This window comes from Haliaeetus albicilla, chromosome 2 (assembly GCF_947461875.1).
Source record: "Haliaeetus albicilla chromosome 2, bHalAlb1.1, whole genome shotgun sequence".
Lineage (NCBI taxonomy): Eukaryota > Metazoa > Chordata > Aves > Accipitriformes > Accipitridae > Haliaeetus > Haliaeetus albicilla.
In genome coordinates this window covers 18,980,871-18,998,471 of record NC_091484.1, presented here as the reverse complement: position 1 = coordinate 18,998,471, position 17,601 = coordinate 18,980,871, and the positions used below count along the sequence as shown (strand labels likewise).

The following is a 17,601-nucleotide window of genomic DNA, read 5'->3' as shown; positions in this document are numbered from 1 at the left end:
ACCCGGGGAGCGGCCGGGGGTCCCGGCGGCCGGGCCGGGCCGCGCCGCGCCGCCCCCCGGGCGGGGCCGGGATCGGGTTTCACATCCTGCCCCGCTCGCGGGCAGAGCGGGCGGCGTGGTCGAGCGGGCCATGGCGGAGAGGTGAGTGCGGACGCCGCGCACCTGTTGAGGCGGGCATCGCCGCCCTCTCAGGGTCTGCCGGGCAGGCCCGGGGAGCGGGCCGAGGCCGGGAGGCGCCCCTGGCTCGGGTGGTGGGTTGCGGGTGTGGGGCTGGGCGAGCTGCGGGCCCCAGCGGGGCAGATGAGGGGCGGCCGGGCCGGGCCCGGGCCCGGGCCCGGCCCCGGCGCGGCGGCAGGGCCAGGCCGGGCGGGGCGGCGCGGCCAACTCGTGCGAGGAGCTGCTCTCCTGCAGCCCCTCTCTGGGCCGCCTCCTGCCGGCGCTCGCCTCTGCTCCCGGCTCCACCAGATCGGCTCCCCGCCAGGCCCGGCTCCCGCTGGGGCCCGGCGGCCGTTGCCGGTACCCGGCTGTTCGCAGCTCGGGTGGCCCCGAGTTTCCTTGAGCTGAGCTGGCCTGAGCCCGACCCAGAGGTCCCCGTCCTGCCCGGGCCTTGGGGGTCCGGCAGACTGGTAGCGGGCAGCATCACCCTCCCCGGAGGCTGTGGCCGGGCTCTGCCGGCTGCCCTCACACCTTTGAAGGTGTGCGGTTAACCAGAAGCACCTGCTGTTTTTGTACCTGTTTTGGGCTAGGTTCGCGGGCTCTGGGGTGGATTTCAGGTGTAGGTTGCTCTCTGTTGCTTAAAAAAGCAGACATGATTACAAAATGGCAGTGTTTTCCTGGTCAAGCACAGGAACGGCTGTTGCATTGGTCTGCTGGAGGGGTGACTAGGTGAGGGTTCACTCCTCACCTGGAAGCACCTGGGGAGTCAGGATCACCTGTTGGCAGTGAAAATAGAGGGCCAGTTTCCCAGGCTGCATCCCGCTTCTGACAAATGCGGGGGCATTTTGTGGCTCCTCTGAATAACCCTATTCAGGGAGAATTCCTCCTGGTCGCTCCTGTGCTTCAGCTTTTTGGCCAGAAGTGGTTAAGTTTGGCTCCTCTGGGAGGAAGGTACAGAGCCTGGCAGAAGCACTGTCTTCCCCATGGCTGATGCCAGTTGCTGTTGCGCTGTTTTGCCAGCATTTTTCTTCATCCTAGATGAAAAGCTCAGAATGATTTAACATTCCTGTGAGCGAGGCTCTCCCCAGGGGCACCAGATTTCAGCTGGCTTCTCACATTCTCTTTGTCTCAGGGAGAGGAGGGAGGGTTGTGTTGGCATTTTGCCGGGTACCTTGGTGATGGTGCAAGGTGTTTGGAATAATTTTTTATTTCTCTTGCATTTGAAGTTGTTTTGCTTTTTTTTTTTCTTATGTCTCTTCTGCATCTTCTCCAGCAGAACGTGGTTTGAGTTGGTGCGTAAGAAGCAGCGTCTTGGGAAGGGATAGCAAATCCGCTTGAGAGCGGATGTAGAATACCAGAATTCATCCAGAGCAAAATGATTAGCGCAGCAGCATGCTCTCGGTCTGCCAGGAGCACCAACTCATAGCAGCTGCTTCTGCCTCCATGCCTGTGACAGCAAAGGGCACTCACTGCTCGGGGGTTGAGGTTGCAGGTTGCTCGTTTCAGGGGATAAACTGCAAAACCTGGCACAGCCATGTAGATTCAAGGCTCTTGTTCTGCTAGCCAGTGCAGAGAAGTGCAGGGCTTCTTGTGCTGGATTTCAGCATAATTTTTCCAGCATTTCCCCACTGACTGTCTCTGGTGCTTTTTGAGTCTGCTGTTTGCCAGGTTGATGAGACAGCTCTTTCCCATCAGTTGGATGGAGGCTTTTCGGAGTGATGCTGAGATCACAGTGGATTATAGGAATGCAGATTTTCAAGCCAGGTTTTTGGTCAGATAGTTCACATGCCTTCTGTATTCACAACAGGTTTGCTTAGCTGAAACAGATGTCTTGGCCTTAGCTGGGAGCACATAAGCTACAGGGGGATCTAAGTATACTGGCCTGGTGCATTTTGTAACCAGGATGATGTGATGCAAAAGGCTGCTTTTAGCCTGTTTCTGGATCTGCGGCTGAAAACCTCATGAGAGACTTGCACGTTTAATGTGCCAACAAGACATGCAGAATTTGGTTCACTGAACGCTGCCCTGCTTTAGGGGCACAAAAGGCAAATGTCTCCCATTCAACTGATTTACTTGATCTCTAGAAAAATGTTATGTGCCATGGTGCAAAGATGAAAGGAGGAGAGACTGAGACTCTTGTAGTGAACTGCCTAATGGGTAAGAAAATCTTGCAGACTTCAATGTATTTGTGTCTGAGCTTTGAGGCTTTTTTTTTTTTTTAATCAATCCTGCCGTTCTTTTGGGGTTGGCTTCATAGGATTGGGGCAACTGCCTATTGGCAACCAGGTAAAGTTTTGTAAATCAGGGAACAGGTTTTTTTTTCCCATAGAGCCATAGAGCATTGTTGAGGGACTGCGGGAAGGACTGTAAGATCCGAATCAGCTTTAATGGAATTGCTTCTGTAATTAAAGATACTGAAGCGTAAACTGCTGTAGGATTCTGACTTTTTGGCCCATGAGGGTGGTTGTGTCTTGTTGTTTGGTTGTTTTTGGTTTTTTTTTTTTTTCCTCCCCTGGCAGTGCAGTTTAATAAGTGTTCATATTCATGAACTCTTTCTTTGAAGTCGCAAAAGGATGTGTCATACCTATGTTTCTTAATAGGTAAATGCATTAGTAAGACTACTACTTGATTGCCATTTTACTGATGGAGAAGAAAGCTTTTCAGTTTGGACTTGCCGTTTTAGCAGCATGTTTTTGGCTGTTTGAATTAAACAGCCTCAGGACGTGAGCAGAGGGAGATCTTTCAGCTTGCGCCAGAAGTACTGGGGATTGCTGAAGTCCTGTTAAGCTGCGTGGGCAGGACTGGAGATGGTAATGAGTGCACTTGTTCGGAGCGAAACCTATGTTCTGATTACGATGAAGACTAATTTTGTTATTGAATCTCAGTATCTTGAGTTTGTTGCATATAGTTAAGTCAGGCTTTAATTTGCCTTTGCCTCAATACTAGTTTTTGTGTTTTTTCAGAAGCTTTAATTTAGTAACAAGTGAAAACTTCTGCACTTCATCAGCCTGCCCTCGAGCTGCTGACGGACTTCATGTGTCTGAACTCAGCCGTAGCTTGCAGCAAAGGGGTCTTCTGGTTTTGGCAGGGCATCTGAACCTCCCGCTGTTATTCAGCGCAGAGCCCCCCACATCCTCTGAACTGGGTCCATGTGCCCTGTTCTGGTTTACCCTCTTCTTAAGTGGCTTAAATAAAGCCATGAATAAATAAATGTCCTCTCTGTAGCTAGCTGTGAGTGCAGGACAAGCTTCTGCTCCCAGCAGGTTGTCCCACTCTTGTCTGCTGGATGAGCCTATTCCTGGATGAGCGTTGGGGTAACTCACTTCACAGGAAGTGAGCTGGGGTAGTGAAGGTCTGTGTTTGCTCTCTGACATCAGCAGAGATAAGTGCAGTTGGGAGAGATTATCGGCAGCACGACCTCTGCCGTGCAGTCCTGGTGTCATCCCTGCTCCTCTGAATGTGAGCTTGCCAGGGTACTTTCCTTGGGATGAAATCGTTTAAGGGTGAAAGACTGACTGGCTTTAAGTGAAACCAAGAGTGTGTTTTTGCTCTGGTAGCTCTGCTGGCAGACAAGAGGAGGACAAGGTTGTCATCTTGTCCACTGTTACTGCCGTATCCGTTTTAAGCTGCTCCCGTCAGCAGGCCCAGCATAGCCTGGAGCTAGCTCCTGAGGTGGAGTCGTGCTTTCAGTTAAGAGTGTTTGACTCCATGCAGATAAAGGCTGGTCCTTGGGAAATACCTTCAGACACAGCAGAGTCTTCTGATGGAAACTAATCAGAAGTTCAAAGGAAAGAAGCAGCATTTCTTCCTTCCCTGTGGTCTGCTTTCCCAGTATTTCCATTCCTGTCATACTACCCTAATGGCTTTCTCAGTGGATGATGCAATTAGGAGGAGATGCTTGCAAGCTTTCAGCAAATAAATACGTCAGAATTTGAAATGCTCCATTTAGGCTCCATCAATCCTTCTGGGTGGAGCACAATTGTTTGTGCCTTGTTGTGACATGTATATGCTCGTGGTTCTTTAAAAAGCCCTCTGGGAAAATTTGAATAGTTAGTGAAGTGCCTCTTCTTTTTAATAAAATAAATTCCGGAGCAGACACTGGGGTTTGGTTTTAGCTGGATTCATAGAGCTCTGCTGTCGTTACTTAAATATTTGATGTTAATTCTTGCCTTTGTCAAGGTGTGCAGAAAGGCAGTTCCCTTGCAGGAAATACAACTTTAATGATCAAGCTTTTTAGTAGCTCAGTCATGAGTATCCACTGAATCTGTCTGATTGTTTTATACTTTTAATGGGGAAGAGTATGTAGTCTTCTGCTTTGGGCAATTTCTTAAAGCAGTCAGGTTTTGGAGTGGCAGGAAAGTATTAATTAAAGCAGCAGAGGTGAAGTCCATCTGCCTAGTACATCTGGAATGAGACACTGTAGGTCAAGAGAAAATTTTTTTGCACTTGGTCTTTGTCTTGTGGAAGAATGGAAAAAATACCATTATTTGGGATATATTCTCTCATCCTAACTACTGTTCCAAGTGTTTGAGGTTACTGATGTAAGGAATAACAGTATTTTATATTTTCAGTTGCATATTGACCAGTGAATTCCAGTGTAGCTGGTGTCAATCATCCTCCAGCTACTCTCCCAAGCTTTTTTCTTTGTGTGTTGTCAGCTGCCATTTTTTTGGTTATGCAGTGCACAGAGCCAAAAGAGGTTTGGGAAGCTTATAATGAGGATGCTGAAGATCCAGATTGCTTGTTTGCAATGAAGCATGGGAGATGGAAAGGACTCCATGATGCCCAGGGGAGTGTTGGTATGGCAGCTCAAGGAGTTGGGGTGTGTCTGGCCTCCTGCAGGTACGTGCTTCAGGCAAAAAGAAGGGACTAGGGTTGGACAATATCAACTTCAGAAAATTCCCTCTGAAAAAAACAAGCTGAAAGGCCAAAGCACTGGAGATGCTGAGATTATTTTTTCAGGGCCTTTTGTCTTTTTGGACTTAAGGTCTTGTATGAAATTCCACTGAGGGCTTTATGCTGTAGAGTGCTGGGGAACTTCTGAAATAGAGAGGTCTGGATAAAATTGTTCACTGGCGTCTTTGTCAGCCACCAGAGGCAAATAGAAGGCTTGTTCTATGCAGAGGATGGATTTTCTTACCCCTCTCGTATTCTGCTTGTGCCCAGCTTCTGCAGCCAAGCTCTCACTGCACTTTGCCTTTCTTGATGGAAACAGCTCTGACATGGGATGAAACGAAGATGACAGCAAGTGCCCTGTGCTCCCAGGACTTGCTGCATGTTCCTGTTTCAGCTGGGAGCAGAGTAGTCCTGGGCGCCTCTAAACCGACCTTTTTCTTAGCCACAGGGTTTATGATCTACCAAAACCAAACAAGCCAAGTGGGACAGGGAAAAAACCCAAACCTGCGCTGCGCTTATTTGTGTGTGTAACTTGGCAGATGTGGGACACTGCCATAAGGCACTTTGATTTGGCAGATGGGGCTGTTTCCTACCTGGGCAAACAAGGTTGCTGCTTTCTGGCTGGAAGCCTGTTACAGAGGCAGAAAAGTTTCAAAATCACTGAAAATGAGGGTGAAAAGCAAGTGCCATGGTCCTTTCTGTACTGTGGGTTTAGAAGCTGCTGAGGAAAAGCCTGGTGAGTAGGTGATAGTCTGACAACTCAGCCTAAATTCGCTAAAGCTGTAATTTGAAATTAGTCTAAAGCATGGGTTTGATGTTCTGGAGGCTGAAGACTTTTCCAAAGCAGAAGTCTCTTTTGGGGTGGCAATAAGCATAAAAGATAAGAAGGACAATGGCGATCTTCAGTCCACTGCCACCCTTGTTTCTTCTGGCCCTGGGTCCCATCACCAGAATGGTTGAGTTCACTAAAGCGGGAGAAAACTGGCTGCTTTTTAGTTAGTAAGCTGAATTGTCTCCCTGCAGGATTTGAAGAGCTCCAGTGTCCTTGTGTGATGAGTGCTGGGGAAAGAGTGTGACGGGGAATGCAGAGGGGATCCGCTCCTTCCAGCAACAGCAAGTCATTGGATCTGTGCTGCTTTCAGCCTACCATGACGTTACCATTCAGTTCCCTCTCGCACGGTCCATCGGGCTGGCTTTGGACACCATGCTGCAGGGGTGACTTTGGGTACGTTATTGAGACTTTGGCCTTGAATGCCAAAACCCTGCTGCAAGAGAGGGAGGGTGGCAGAGAGCCACTGTGGGGCAGAGCTCCCTTTGGTGGGGGACGCTTGTTCAGGTTGCTCTTGTTGTTGAAACAAGGAGGGCCAGATGAGTCCAGCAAAGGGGGAGATGTCGGTGATTTCAGCCTCTCTGGCTCCCCATAACTCTCTCCTGGCAAGGCGGCCTTCTGGGCTGTGATGGCAGAGTCCCCCATTGGCCACCCAGCACTGCCTCTAATGGCTGAGCACTTGTGTGCTTAAACTTTATTTGGTCTTGGAGGGATGAAATCCCTTGCTTTTATCTCCATTTGAGTAAGGAAAGCTTCTGCTGAGCTGCGAGAGCTGTCTCTGCATGGGGGAGGTGAAGTTTTTTGGTAACCTGGCATGTTCAGTGCAAGGCTGCAGGGCTAGAGGGAAACTTCATCTTGGGCTACTTTCTCTGTTCACCCCACTGTCTCTGGAGCGTGAAGCAGACTGCAGGTGGAAAAGGGTGGGCAGCATGGTGGTCACCAAACAGCTCGGTGAAACAGCCTAGAGTTCAGCTCAAAATGTGAAAACGGGCGACTTGCAGTGGTTGACATGCTCATTCCTGCCTGGCCTGGATGGCTCCGGTGGTGAGCTGTGCTTGGGGTGTGTTGATTTTGGGCTGCATCCTGCGCTGGAGTCTCCTTGGGGAAGAGCACAGTTTCCTGTTTGGGAGTGTCTCCTGATACCACGTACATCTTGTACTCTGGGCGCTGAAATAAAATAGCCCCTGCAGCTGGCTGTGGCAGCTCCCTTACTGTCATCCTGGCAGCGCCTGTGGTGCCTGCCAGAAGAGGAGTTCAGCACGGGCAGGGGAGGGCATGTGTTTAATTCCTGTTACCTTGCTCAAACCTCTGCTGTTCGCAGCAGTTGCCATTTCTTCAAGTGAATGCATAAGGATGGTCAGAAAACAGACGAATTTGTCATGGGGCTGCCTGCAGTGCTGCTTTCTTGCCCTCCGCGTCCCAGCCAGACCTGGGTTAAACCCAGAGTTTCTGTGGACTGCAGAGAGGATTTGAGAGGCTTTACGTGAATTAACAGTATTCCCCTGAAATTACCATTTTGGGGCTCTTACCTGCAGTAGGAACTTGTGCTGCTTTACCTATAGGGCTATAGCTATAAACTGTCCTAATGGTGTGGCTGTTTCCCCTCATAGAATTGTAGAATCATTTAGGTTGGAAAAGACCTTCAAGATCGAGTCCAACCATCAACCATGCCCACTAAACCATGTCCTGAAGTACGCCATCTACTTGCATTTTGAATACCTTCAGGAATGGTGACTCAACCACTTCCCTGGGCAGCCTATTCCAATGTCTGACAACCCTCTCAGTAAAAAATTTTTTCCTAATATCTAAACTAAATCTCCCTTACCTCAACTTGAGGCCATTTCCTCTCGTCCTATCTCCAGCTACTTGACAGAAGAGGCCAGCACCCACCTCACTACAACCCCCCTTCAGGTAGTTGTAGAGAGCTATAAGGTCTCCCCTCAGCCTCCTCTTCTCTAGACTAAACAGCCCCAGCTCCCTCAGCCGCTCCTCATAAGACTTATGCTCCAGGCCGCTCACCAACTTGGTTGCCCTTCTCTGAACATGATCCAGCAACTCAATGTCTTTCTTGTAGTGAGGGGCCCAAAACTGAACACAGTACTCAAGGGGCGGCCTCACCAGTGTGAAGTACAGGGGGACGATCACATCACTGCTCCTGCTGGCCACACCATTTCTGATACAGGCCAGGATGCCATTGGCCTTCTTGGCCACCTGGGCACACTGCTGGCTCATATTCAGCCGGCTGTCAACCAGCACGCCCAGGTCTTTTTCTGCTGGGCAGCTTTCCAACCACTGTTCCCCAAGCCTACAGCACTGCATGGGGTTGTTGTGACCGAAGTGCAGGACCCAGCACTTGGCCTTGTTGAACTTCATATGGTTCATATGGATTGGCCTCAGCCCATCGATCCAGCCTGTCCAGATCCTTCTGTAGAGCCTCCCTACCCTCAAGCAGATAGACCCTGCCTCCCACCTTGGTGTCGTCTGCAAACTTGCTGAGGGTGCACTCAATACCCTCATCCAAATCATCAATAAAGATATTAAACAGAACCGGCCCCAACACCGAGCCCTGAGGAACACCACTTGTGACCCACCGCCAACTGGATTTCACCCCATTCACCACAACCCTCTGGGCTCGTCCACCCAGCCACTTCTTCACCCAGCAAAGAGTACACTTATCCAAGCCATGAGACACCAGCTTCTCAAGGAGTATGCCATGAGAGACAGTGTCAAAGGCCATGCTGAAGTCAAGGAAGATAACATCCACAGCCTTTCCCTCATCCACTAGGCAGGTTACCTGGTCATAGAAGGAGATCAGGTTGGTCAAGCAGGACCTGCCTTTCGTAAACCCCTGCTGACTGGGCCTGATCCCCTTCTTATCCTCGACTTGCCATGTGAGTGCTCTCAAGACAAACCATTCCATAATGTTCCCTGGTACCGAGGTCAGGCTGACAGGCCTGTAGTTCCCTGGATCCTCCCTCTGACCCTTCTTGTAAATGGGCGTCATATTGGCAAGCCTGCAGTCCTCTGGGACCTCCCCTGTTGACCAGGATCACTGATAGATGATAGAGAGTGGCTTGGCAAGGACCTCTGCCAGTTCCCTCAGTACTCTTGGATGGATCCCATCGGGACCCATAGATTTATGAGTGTCCAGATGGCACTCTTACCTGCAGTAGGAACTTGTGCTGCTTTGCCTATAGGGCTATAGCTGTAAACTGTCCTAATGGTGTGGCTGTTTCCCCTCGGAAGGGCGAATGACATCCACAGGCATAAACAGCTTTAATGGTGAAATGTGTCTGTACTAGAGCTTGCACCTGCTCTGTTGGTCCTCATGGAAGTGCAGCCTTTCATTAGGACAGGCGGTACGTGAGCCCCTGGACAAAGAGCAATGTCAGTGCACCAGGCTGTGAAAAGTGGGTGCTGCTGCGGGAGGTGTTCAGCCACCCCCTTTCCGAGGTGCAGCCCTGTTGTGGCAGAGCTTTCCATGCTGCTCAAGATGCAGGAGACTATCAGGCTTTATGTCTTTCAACTTCACACCTGCTAAGCTGTGACAGAAGATGTCAAGAAGTGTTATGAACAGCTGGGAGACGCAAACCCTAATTTTTCTTGTGCTTCAGGCATAACTTGATTGGTGAATTTTTAAATTTTTTTAAATTAAAGCCTGTTGCTGACTAAACCTGTTTTGCAGTTTGTTAGCAATTGGGCCCTGCCTCTTGTCTCCAGCAGGACCTTGGCAGGAGCCTTGTGGGCCTTGACCTTGACTGCATCTCTGTGCACTCAGCAGTGCCAAAACCAAGGGAGAAGGTCCAGGCTGCAGGTGCTCCCTGGAAGGGAGACACTGCCACAGGGCACTGCTCTCCTGGGATCTTGGCTGCCCTTTGATGTGGTCCTGTATTCCCCCAGGAAGGAGCAGCTTTGAGCCCTCTGCCTTTTATCTGGTGTGTGCCTCAGGAGGTGCTTTCATCGCGTAATGTGTTTCGAGCTGGAAACACATCTCAGTTTGGGCATCTGGAAATTGGGAATATGCAGTTACCTGTGAAAACTCAGTACATATGTGCCCAGGAACAGTCATGATAATTCCGAGCCTGTCGTTTTGATGGGCTCTTTATGACTGGCAGCATTAATAAAATTAATGAGACTTATGTCTGCCCTGCTGTAGAGCTGGCATTTAGTCCTGAGTTCGGGCTGTTGTTGCAGTTGTGTAAGCCCTGTTACTTGTCTGCCTTGTACGACTCTGTCCCTCTGCTAAAGAGTAGCTGATAGGACCAGTGGTGGTATGGAAGTTATTTGGTGTTGACATTGGCGGCTCAGGAGGAATGGATACCTCCACCAAGAAAATATCAAAGACTTTTTTTTTTTTTTTTTCTTTTAAAGAAAGAAAGCAAAAGGAAATGTGCAGGGAAAGAAGGCTGGTAGAGTAATAAGGATGTTGGTCAGAAAGGGGAATCTGTATCCACACAAGACGAGCAAAAAACTATATATTTCAGCAGATTACATGTAAAATCAAAATAAGGCAGGCCAGAATAAGACTTTTGAAGAGTGAACTTTCCAAATATGATTAAATTTCAAATGCATCAGAAACCTTTTGGAGACAGGCAGCAGAAGAGATCAAGGTGTGAGAGGCATGGAAGATAAAGCCATCACAGAAAAATCTAAACCATTTTTTGGCTGTCTTGACTCCTGTGGAGGAGCTTTGTAGCTTCGCAAACTACAAGCTTGCTACAAAAGAGCTGTCTGAGAAGTTGTCTCACATTGAATATCAGTAGAAATAGCTTTAGAGCAAACAGAGGAACTGATAACAAACTGTAAGGAACAGATTGCTTTACTCAGGTGCCATAGGATCTTAAATCTGAAATTGCCGAGATACATCTGTGCGTATCCCGTTGCTGAAAGTGCCCTTAGTATCACAGAAATTGATGGTGGCAAATGTGATGGCACTTTTTAAAAGAGGGGGATCTTGGCGAAATCAGGGAGGTACACATCAGGGGGCTCAATACCTGTGCCAGGCACACTGTTAGGGAAAGGCTGTAGACAGGATCCTGAGGACCACGGACTGGTGGGTCTGACCTCTGTTCCTGGGCTTCTGCAGCGAAGAAGAAGATCACTGAAGGCATGGCCAAACACAGCTTCTTTGAAAAGAGTTAAAAGAGCTAACATAAAGGCAAGCCCTGCCTCATTGACCTGCTGGAGCTTGGTGAGCATGTGGTAGCAGGATGAATAGACTTCACATATGTGGGTTTTCAAACAGCCTTTGACAAGGTTCTCCATTGAAAGCTTTTAAGAAACTAAGTCACCATGGGCATGGAGGAAATGTCTTGTTATGGACCGAGAGCTGGTGAAAGCAGAGGATGCAAAGGGTAGGCCTTAATGGTCATTTTTCAGCATGGATAAGCATCAGCAGTAAGACCCCAGAGACTGGTCCTGGGTCTGGTTTTCATTCTATGGGTGACCTCAGGCATGGAGAGGTGCAGTGAAGTTCCCAGGTTTACAGAGGATCCTCAATTCCTTTGGGTGATTGTTGAATACCTCACTGAAGGTGAGGAAATCCAGAAGGACCTCGCAGAACTGAGCAAGTGGGCAAATAAGTGGCAGATGAACATCAGTGTAGGAAAACGTGGGGTACCTGTAGGGGAAGGTTATCTATACTGGGCCTGTACGATGCTGAACTTGGAACTGGTGGTTACAGCTCAGGAAGGAGCTCAGAGTCATCATCAGCAGTTCTCTGAATCATCAGCTTAGTGTGCAATGTTAGCCAAAAAAGCCAATAAATTGTGGTCACCATCAGCAAGGGAGGTAGTAACAAAGCAGAGGGCATCGTTTTGACCCTCTATAACATGCTGGTGCATATCTTGGGGGCTGCATGTAGTTCTGGCTTCTGCATCTTGACAGTGGTGTTGGAGAGGCTGCAGAGAAGACAATTAAAATCACTGAGGGACAGAGCAGCTGCCTTAGGAGAGAGAAGAAAATTTGCAGCTTCTTGGTTTGGAGTAGAAGTCTGGCGCAGCATATGATGAAGGTATACAAAATCATGAAGGTACTGATTAAGTTCAATTTTCTCTACCAGGTCTTGTGGCACTAGAACCAGGGGCACTTGATGAAACCTATAGGAGATTGGTTTAAAGTAGGTGGAAGGAAGTACTTTTATTTTACGCAATGTGTGATGAACTTCTGAATTCATTGTCCTGGGGGGTTGTGGATGCAAAAGGTATCAGCAGGTTCAAAAAGCATTTGGGTAAACTTATGGGCAGTCAGTCTGAAACAGATGCTAGGAAGAACAGCCAGGGATGTGCCTTTAGCATCCATAATACAAGTGTGTGGCTGGGGAGGCAGCACATGCGATGCAGGAGCACTTGGCAGTGCCTCCAGTGGTACTACGTTCAACAGACCCTCCATCCCGAGAAACAGGTAGAACAGCAATAAAAGAAGGATGCAGTCACTCCCTGTAGACACAATTGAATTGTTTCTTGCCGCGGACTAACCTTTTGCAGGTCATATGCTCATTTCTTCAGCATCCCCAAGGAGGTTGGTAGGATAAAAGATTCCGTGTTTTCACTAAATCTTTTTCTCTCAGTTGATGGTAGGCTGTCAGTCCAGCAGGTCGGGGAGATCTGGGAAAGGGTGATCTCAAAGACAGTGACATAGGAAGAAGCTGCAAGACTTGAGTGCCAGAAAATAAGGAAAACCAGAGTGCTCATAGAGACTCTTCCTTTTAACTCTCCAGGTGGTGAGGAAAGGAGGCAGGGAGGCTTTTACAGTTAATTGCTACAATTCTGCAAAAGAAAAACCAACTCCCTGGGGGACAGGAGATTGGCCTGGCAAAACAACTTGTTCCTCTAGAGAGATGAAACTGGACGACTGCACGATTGTGACTTGTGTACAACAAGAACCAGAGCTGGGGACAGATCATGACCCTTGTCCTCATCCACTGCAGTGCATCACAGATGCTCAGGCTCGAGAGGAACCACCCAAGCACAAGCCCAAGTCCCACCTTTTCCACAGCTCCTCAGCAGGTGCCAAAAGACCTGCTGATGGTATTTCTGACACTCTTCCAACTCGAAGGAGATTCATATGGGCGTGCTAATGCAGCTGCGAAAAGGTGGATGTGCACTTGGGGGTTTTAAATGTGGCTAAATTCAACTACTGACAAGAATAGCTGAACAGAAAATTTGAATACACAGCGGTTATCTTGCTTAAATGACCAAGAGATAAGTAAAGAAATTTTGCAGACCAGAGCCTGGCCCAGATCATGTTTAATTGGCAGCAAGTTCTCCCCTTGACCAAGTCAGCCTGAAATAAACACTTAAGCTTCTGTGCATAGCTGAAAGAGTAAATATGTGTCATCTGTTTGTCCTGGTTTAAGGGGAGGAGAAAAAAAAATAATTCAGACTGGGCTTTGTTATAAATAGCACAAGAGAGACAGCTCAGCTCAGAAGGTGGCTGCAGAGCTGGCAGTGCTAGACAGGATCTCCAGAACAAAACAAAAAAAATTCCAGGAAATCCCCAGTGTCACTTCTCCCCACAATTGATTTAAAATGAGCTTATCCCTTGCACTTGGTACATGAGGAAGAAGAAACTTCCTGGCTATGACGGGGGGAAAACACAGTTATTAACAGCACCACAATGAGCAAGTATCAGAAGTTATGCTGCAGCCCTGGAAGATCTTGGCTGGATCTTGAAAATATCTGTTGCCGTAGCAGTAATTGCTATACATGGTAACAGTGAACAGAGTGTGAGAACAATTTACTTTTTGATTTGGTGCCCAAAACAAGTCCCTTTTGTTTTCTCTCACCAAAACCTCAAGCATTTATTAGCTTGTGTTCAGTCCAAAACTGAGCTTTTCACTTTCAGCAGTGGCAAGGAAGGCAGCAGAAAAGGGGCAAATTCAGAAAGACATCAAAGCTGGCAGTGCTCTCTCCATCCTTCTTTTACAGCATAGCCGATGGATTGGGGCAAAGATCTGGACCATACTCAACTTCCCTTTATATTTGATGCCCACCTAGATGGTCCTCATCTGCCTCCAGTACATAGTATTTGCCACTGATTTTAAAAAAAAAAAAAGAGAGAGAGAGAAAAAAAAACAGAGGCACTTATTCTACTTCCAGCAGTTAGAAGCCAGGACTCCTCTGAGATGGGATGACCTGATGCTCACTTAATAGTTAATGTGATACCAGACCACAGTGGTGGTGTGACTTTTTCATTCTGTTGTCTGCTCCCCTCTTTGCCGTTCACAACCTCCTCTTCCCTTCCTGCAGTGCTGCCAAACACCAGCTGATACTTCTGCAGAAACACTTGTTACCCCCAACCTCATTCCTGAATTTCAGTGCTCAGGATTTCTTACCTCATTTACTCAGAGCCCATCACTGTGCATGTGGATCGTGGCGCACACTGCCCCAGCCATGGGGGATGGCAGTGTGTACCCTCCCTGGGGAGGCAGCACATGCAATGCAGGAGTTCAGCCAGGTAAGCCTGGCTGGGGTGGTACCGGCTCATGCAGCCCAGCTGGTTTTTCTGTGGTTTTTCTGCTGGACATCTCCAAGAAACTGAGACCTTTTTTGAGAGCCTTTGGTGACTGACAGTTATTCACCAGTAACTGCCTTCTTGCTGATTCTCGGGAAGGTTAATCCCACCTTTGTTTCTATGACATGGTGAGAGGAAAGGCAGATTTGGGGCTTTAACTTATCACGCTTTGTTCCGACATGCAGGATTGCAGAGATGTTCAGTTTTAAAAAGGCCACGACTGTGTTTTAAGGCAAGGTTGAGAGACTCAGTCTTTGCTTCTCATTAATTAAAGCCAGATCTTGTTAATGACAAAGCACCAGAACTATACATAACTAGTATTTTTGTTTATTTGGTGTTCGAAGATGTTACTGTAGTCACCGCTAATCTTACAGATGTGCGTGTATAGTACACAAAGCAGAGGTTGAAATACAGCTCACAGGATGTGACTCTTACCCACACTGTAACGTTTTGGAGACCATTGGGAAAAGAATGTCAGTTCAGGGCAACACTTGACACACCTTTCTTTTCAGAGGAAGCTTTTTTCATGGCTTATTACATCAGAATTAAAAGCAATCGAAAAAATCAAACACAGGCTGTGTTTTTTCATCCCAAACTGCTAATTCACACATCGATAGGTGAGCTTTTCAGAGCTTGAGGTGTGCATGGAGCAGGGAACTGTGCGCTGCTCCATGAGGCAAGTGTGTGGGAGGGGGAAGCTGCAGGAGGGGACTGATGCTGTGCGGTCCAGTTCATTGGCTCCGCAGCATCCTTACTGTGTCATGTCCGACGTGATTTTCATTCGGCGATTCATGCAGGCAAAACAAATATAAGAAATTAATTTCTCATGGAAATGAGGGGGTTTTGCTTATTGTTTTATGAAGGGTTTATGAACTCTCTGGCTGAGGTTTTCAGCAATTTATTTACTGCCTCTCTTCCCTTGCCAGAAGAAATTAGTGTGTTTTGGGCTGGGAAAAATGACGACTCCTAAGCAGCTCCTCAGCATGGAGTCCTGTTGGGATGAGTTTCCTGATGGCAGCTCAGGGAGCAGGGGAGAGTTACTCGTTTGCGGGCTCTGTGTTTCCTATTGCCTCTGACTCGCTGCCAAATTCTGCTGCCATCCCGGCATTGTAGTGGTTAACTTGAGTCACGGTTAACAAGCTTGGACAGCTAATACTTTCAAGAGGTTCTCTGCATTTGTTCCTGCTTAGTTTTTTCAACAGAGTTGGCAGAGACAGCTGCAGCCAGAGAGATTAGCAGAAGAATGAAACAGCCTAGAAAAGTTGTGATGAAACACTGTTATCTTTGTTTTATACTTTTAGCCACCAGTGTCTTGTGGGCTCCACTAGCTGAGAAATAACCCAGTCCCTTGCAAACCACATCTGTGCTGCGCATGAGTTTTCAAGGGACTCTGTGTTTCAGCTAATAAATGACTGGCAGCCCTTTAAACGAAGAGAGACAGAGGGCTATTATTTTGCTAATGCCATGCATTTAGGAATGTTGCTGCTTCAGATATGTAGCTTTGCAGACTGGTGTTTGAAAACCTTATGCTCTGCAATCTGGCTGTTTGTAGGGAGTCAACAGCTGGCACTCTCGGTGACACCAGGCTGTTTGTGTATGGCCTTGCCTTGCAGGTGCTCTACCCTGTAATTGCAACCTTGGTCTGCTCTTACCCCCCACCACTGCTGGCTCCTGTGCCTCCTTTAGAAAAGCTGAAGTTGTGGTGGGTTTTTTATGGTCTGGTGGGGTTATTTTAGACCTGAGGTGGGTGCCTCAAGAGGTCCTTTCAGTCCCTGTGCCGGCATGCTGTTGCTAAGGCAGCTACTTGGTCCTGAGGTACCAGCTGATGGGTTTGCCTTTTCTGGTTTTGTAGGTTTCTTTTCTTTTCCTGTCTTCCCAGTCTTCACTCACCAACATCATTCAGAAACCTCTGTAAATGTTTTCTCCTTGTTACTCAGTGTTTCCTTGCGTAGCAAAGGAATATCTCTGTGCCTGGTGTAAGCAAGCCTCTGGCACTTGGCTGTTTGCTTTGCTCTGTCCTGGCTGCAATGGGCGCTCTCTTCCCTTCAATGAAGATGGTACAAAAATTGTTCTTCTTTTCCCCTCCTGTATGGGGGAAATGGTACGCCCTGTAGCACTGCAGTGTGTTTGTGGCCATGCAATGCCTTGCATGGTTTCACTAAGCCCAGGATGATCTTGTCCGTGCACAGAAAAGATGAAAATCAGTTGGCTGCAGAGTTAATGCTGCAGAGTTGTGTTCTTTGTGCAGTGTGAGTGATGTGGGCTGCTGCTGGGGTGGTGGAGCAGTTGCTGGGTTTATGTGGTGGGGCAGCTTTTCCAGAACAGCTTCTGACTGTGAAGCCTCCTGTTCCTGGGGTGTTCTCCTTGGCATTGGCTGGCCAAGGCAGCAGCTGCGGGTTCCCTGGCTGCAGGGGCTTCATGGGAATACTGGGAGGAATCCCTGAAATTGGTAGCAGTGAAATAGGAGGCCATGAAGAGTAAATCTCAGTCCTGAAGCAGCTGGGCAGCAAGCTAGATAAATCAGGACCTTTGTCAGTAATTCCTAGACTGACAGAGAGGGCAGTGGGTGCTGCTGTGTCTTTGAAATAGCAGGGATATTATCTGTGTGACATTACTTGCTTTGGCACAGGGAGAGGACTTGGCATGTGCTGATTCTCCAGAGTTCTGGGCTTTTGCCCTTCATCCTTTTGGCAGGTGCATCTTGTTCCTGCAGCCATATCAGCATGATGCTCTTGGCCCTGGGAGCAGCCTTGTCAGCTTTGGGAAATGTCGCCCTGCTTAGGTCTGATTTATTTCTGTTCAGCAGCTGGCAAGAGTTGTGGGGGACTTAGGGGTCTGTGGAAACAGAAACAAGCCATGTCAAGCTTTCTGGTCACTGACCAGGGTTTCAGCAGAGGATAACCCTATGGTGTTGGGGTCATCAGGAAGGCAGGAGACTCATGCGCAGGTTCTGGTCTGTCCCTTTCTCTTGCTGTGTGTCCATCCCCTGATGAAAACAGGAACAACTCAGGCCTTATTTTAGGGTCACATTCATGCTGGGAGGCTCTGAGGTGCTTTGGGTCCCATCTTGGGCAGATCCTGTATGACTCCGTGCCAGCACATGCTCCTGGAGGTGGGTAAAGCCCGGCTCTGCTCTGGCTGGAAGCATCTGTCTTAGCTTGGTGTGTCCCAAGAAGACATAAGGAGAAAGCAGATGTGTGAACTTG

The 17,601-nt window shown here is 48.4% G+C and overlaps 1 protein-coding gene across 2 annotated transcripts in view; it reads left to right on the top strand.

Moving 5' to 3' along the window:
* Positions 1-11: 11 nt before the first annotated feature.
* Positions 12-17,601, top strand: part of LOC104324238 (rho GTPase-activating protein 39) — a 56,286-nt gene continuing 38,696 nt past the window's right edge. The window contains exon 1 of one of the 2 annotated variants that reach the window (XM_069808685.1): positions 12-141. In XM_069808685.1, the coding sequence (XP_069664786.1) occupies positions 131-141 (11 nt within the window). In that variant the 5' untranslated portion in view covers positions 12-130. The remainder of the gene's footprint in view (positions 142-17,601) is intronic. The other variant, XM_069808692.1, reaches the window with a different exon arrangement.